This window comes from Setaria italica, chromosome III (genome assembly GCF_000263155.2).
Source record: "Setaria italica strain Yugu1 chromosome III, Setaria_italica_v2.0, whole genome shotgun sequence".
Lineage (NCBI taxonomy): Eukaryota > Viridiplantae > Streptophyta > Magnoliopsida > Poales > Poaceae > Setaria > Setaria italica.
Genome location: NC_028452.1, coordinates 21,046,878 through 21,050,238, shown reverse-complemented (window position 1 = coordinate 21,050,238; position 3,361 = coordinate 21,046,878). Strand labels below are relative to the sequence as shown.

Here is a 3,361-nt window from a genome sequence, read left to right as displayed (position 1 = left end):
CAGAGTAAGGGTCCTGCTCCATTGGGACGGTGCATACACACAGTTGTGTACTTTTGTGGCCCACAGCTTTGACACCATCGCGTGCCAACTGCTGCGAGTGCTGATTCGCCCATGGTCCAGTACATCAGTATGGCAGTCTAAAAGCAGTGCATCCTACTCTGAGAAGAACAGAAGATGGAAAGATCGAGGATAACCCGAGAGAAAGAGTCCAAGCAAGCAAGGCTGGCAGACACCGGCGAGGTGGCCGGGCACGGGCACATGCGGTGCCGGCCGGGGGCCCGTGGCCAAGCGACGAGCAGAAATGCATGCGTACACGAGGAAACAGGGACTGCATGGGTAGGAACAAAGCGGGAAACGACGACCAAGTTCTCTTCTTGCCATGCCATGGGTGGGAAACTCGGAACCCATCCGTGATCCGTCCATGTTCTTCTGATCTTCTCCTCCCTTCCTGATCACCCGAGGTCCGAGGCCGACGCTTCGGCGGGGCCGCCTGCCCGTACGTCCGCCTCGCATATAGGCACATGCATTATAGTACTCTCTCAACTATGCATGCGATTCTGCGTTCGCATGTCCCGGATCGGATCCCTAGACTGGATCTGTCCATCGCGTCCACCTGGTTTTGCAATCGTATAAGCGTGCCGTTTATACACTCATTCGTGCTGATTCCTAACCGAGCCAGTCGATTTGCTCCGTTTCGGGAAAAAAAAAGCGAGGGTCTGTTTGGTTGGACTGCAGGCTTTGACCTTTTCTGAGAAGCTATTGTTGGTTTTTTTTTCTAAAAGCCAATGCTACCTTTTAGAAGATGCGTTTAGCTTTCTAAGCTTAAAAAGCTATGAAAAACTCATAAAATTGACTTTTTTCAACTTTTTATATAAACTCAACTTTTTTGAGATTACGACTTTTCGAAAGCTACACGAGAAGTTCACTGTTTGTTTGAACTTCTGACTTTTCACGCAGAAAATTGTCAGGAAGCTCAAACAAATAAGGCTCAAGTCAATTTGCCACTAGAGGAATAATCAGCTAAAAATATGAGCATTCGTGCTGATTCCTAACCGAGCCAACGGCACACAAGAGTTGAGCTTTCAAGCCACAATGGGGTGATCCTCGACGCCATTTGCTTTGCAGAGAGGATTCAGCTCGACACCACCATGGTTAGCCTCTAAAGTCTCTAGATCCAACCACACATCAGTAATCCTATAGCAAAGGATTACAGCAGTACGACTCAATTACATATCCACACTTTCCATGATGCGCTGCCATTGCCAATAGCACGCACGCGATCACCAAAAAGCCTAAAAAGCAGCGATTTTAGGCTGCAAAACGACGATACCTATCTTGTTCCTCGATCTCTCCTCTACTTGACCACTGACCCACTGAAAGCAATACAAAACTATCCAAATCATTCGCCCTCCTCATGATCGATATACGGTATGACAAACAATTAGCAAGCGACAATCCCATGCATGTTCGTCGCAGCTTATTTATCTCACAAAAATCATTCCACATCATTATTCCGTATGTTCCCAGCCTCCCAGGGCCCCAGCGCCACCCCAGCAGCCATCGCCGTCGTCCAAAAGAATCTGTCACCAGTGCTCGAAACCACGTCCCGCGACGCGCGAAAGCAACCAAAGGTAGCGCGTCCCATCGATCAAGCGATCGATCGACCACGTACGCTTCACCCGCCGCGCGCCATCCTCTCCACGGCCCGCCACAGCCGCCGCGTCTCCGCGGCGGCGTCCTGCGCGGGCAGCTCGGCGCGGCAGCACGGGCAGGTGTTGCGCCACGCCAGCCACCGCAGCGCGCAGCGCCAGTGGAACCGGTGCCCGCACGGCCGCAGCGCGCACACGCCGACGCCGCCGCGGCCGCGGGCCATGACCTCCCGGCATATGGCGCACGGCGCGCCGTCCCCGGCCGCGGGGGGCAGCGCCAGCACGGCCGCGTGCGAGGCGGCCCCGCTCCCTCCGCCTTCCTTCATCGTCGTCCCGACGCCGATCGCGCCGCCGCGGTCAGCCGACACGACGTCGGCGAAGCGGCGGCACTTGGCGGCCGCGTCGACGTAGGGGCGAGCGCGGCCCAGGGCGTAGCGCCGAGGCCGGAGGCGGAGAGCGCGGAGGCCACCACGTCGTCCACGATCACCGCGCGCCAGTCGACAGGGGAAGGGGAGGCGGCGGCCGCCGGGGAGTAGGAGTCGCACATGGCGAGGAGCAGCAGCGCGGCGTCGAGGTCGGGCTCCTGGAGGAGGAGGTGGTGCTGGCCGCCGCCGTCGCCGCCGTAGTTGTCGGGGCAGAGCGCCGGGAGGAGCAGAAGGAGGGAGCGGAGGAGGACGCGTCCCAGCAGCGCGGCCTTGGCGCGCAGCGGCATGGCGCGGAGCCGCGCGAGCGCGCGGGCGAAGTGCGGTGGGGAGAGGAGCAGGAACGCGAGGCGGCACCGCAGCCGGCGCGCGTCGGCGGCGAGCGACCGCGCGAGGGAGGGGAGCTGCGCGGCTGGTACGTGGAGGAGCGCGGCCATCAGGGTCTCCGACGAGGACGGGGCCGGCGGCGACTGGTGGCCATGGCTGTGGCTGGCCTCCATCGGGATCGGGGGAGCGAGAGCAGAGTAGTGGAGTGGAGTGAGATGGTGGGAAACGCACGCGCTTTTTGCAGGGTGTTGGTATTTATGCTGGGGTTTTGGTGGGCAATGCTGCAATGGAGTGCGTCTCGGAACTTGTGTAAAGCTAGCTGAGTCCAAGTGATGGGAGTGAGAGCTGATCTCTCGGACAACTGGGGTTCGTTCCGTTCCGTGTGCCGAAAGATCTTTAGGTGCTTTTGGTTGTGAGATAAGATGGGATGGGATGGGAAGATCCCATCCTAGTTGTTGAGATAGGATCACCCGTATCATGTTTGGTTAAATAGGATGATTTCATCACTAATTTTGTTGTTAGGATGGAATCACCTGTATCGTGTTTGGTTAAATAGGATGACTCCATCACTAATTTTTGTTTGTTTGAAGGGATTGAAGATGTGGGATGGATGACTTGGTAACACCGAACCCTAACTAGGCCTTCCCAGCCTGCGGCCCTAGGCGCGCCATGGAGTTTGCAGGTCATGGCTATGTTGCAGCTCAAGCTCACCCATGGTGTCGTGCCTTGCAAGGTCAAGCCTAGTGACCTCCTTCACGTCGTCCTACAGCACTTGACTGCCCACCGCCTCGAATCGGGAGTCGCCTGCAGTTGAGGGACATGGCTAGCCCTTCTCTGTGCGGCCCCACCTCCTCCTCACCGTCGGCTTGCCCAACACCTGCGACACTGGCCGTCAGTGCTCGCCTTCACTTGCGCCTCATACGGCAAGAGACGGAGCTAGATGGGGTCGTACAACCCTGTCCG

General features: G+C 57.6%; 1 protein-coding gene across 1 annotated transcript; it reads right to left on the bottom strand.

Moving 5' to 3' along the window:
- Window positions 1–1,152: 1,152 nt before the first annotated feature.
- On the bottom strand, window positions 1,153–2,946 carry LOC101753486 (E3 ubiquitin-protein ligase SGR9, amyloplastic). The gene is given in 4 exon segments (XM_012844703.2): window positions 1,153–2,064; window positions 2,067–2,169; window positions 2,171–2,263; window positions 2,266–2,946. Coding segments are annotated over 4 exon segments (1,197 nt in total). The 5' UTR covers window positions 2,878–2,946; the 3' UTR covers window positions 1,153–1,675.
- Window positions 2,947–3,361: the final 415 nt, after the last annotated feature.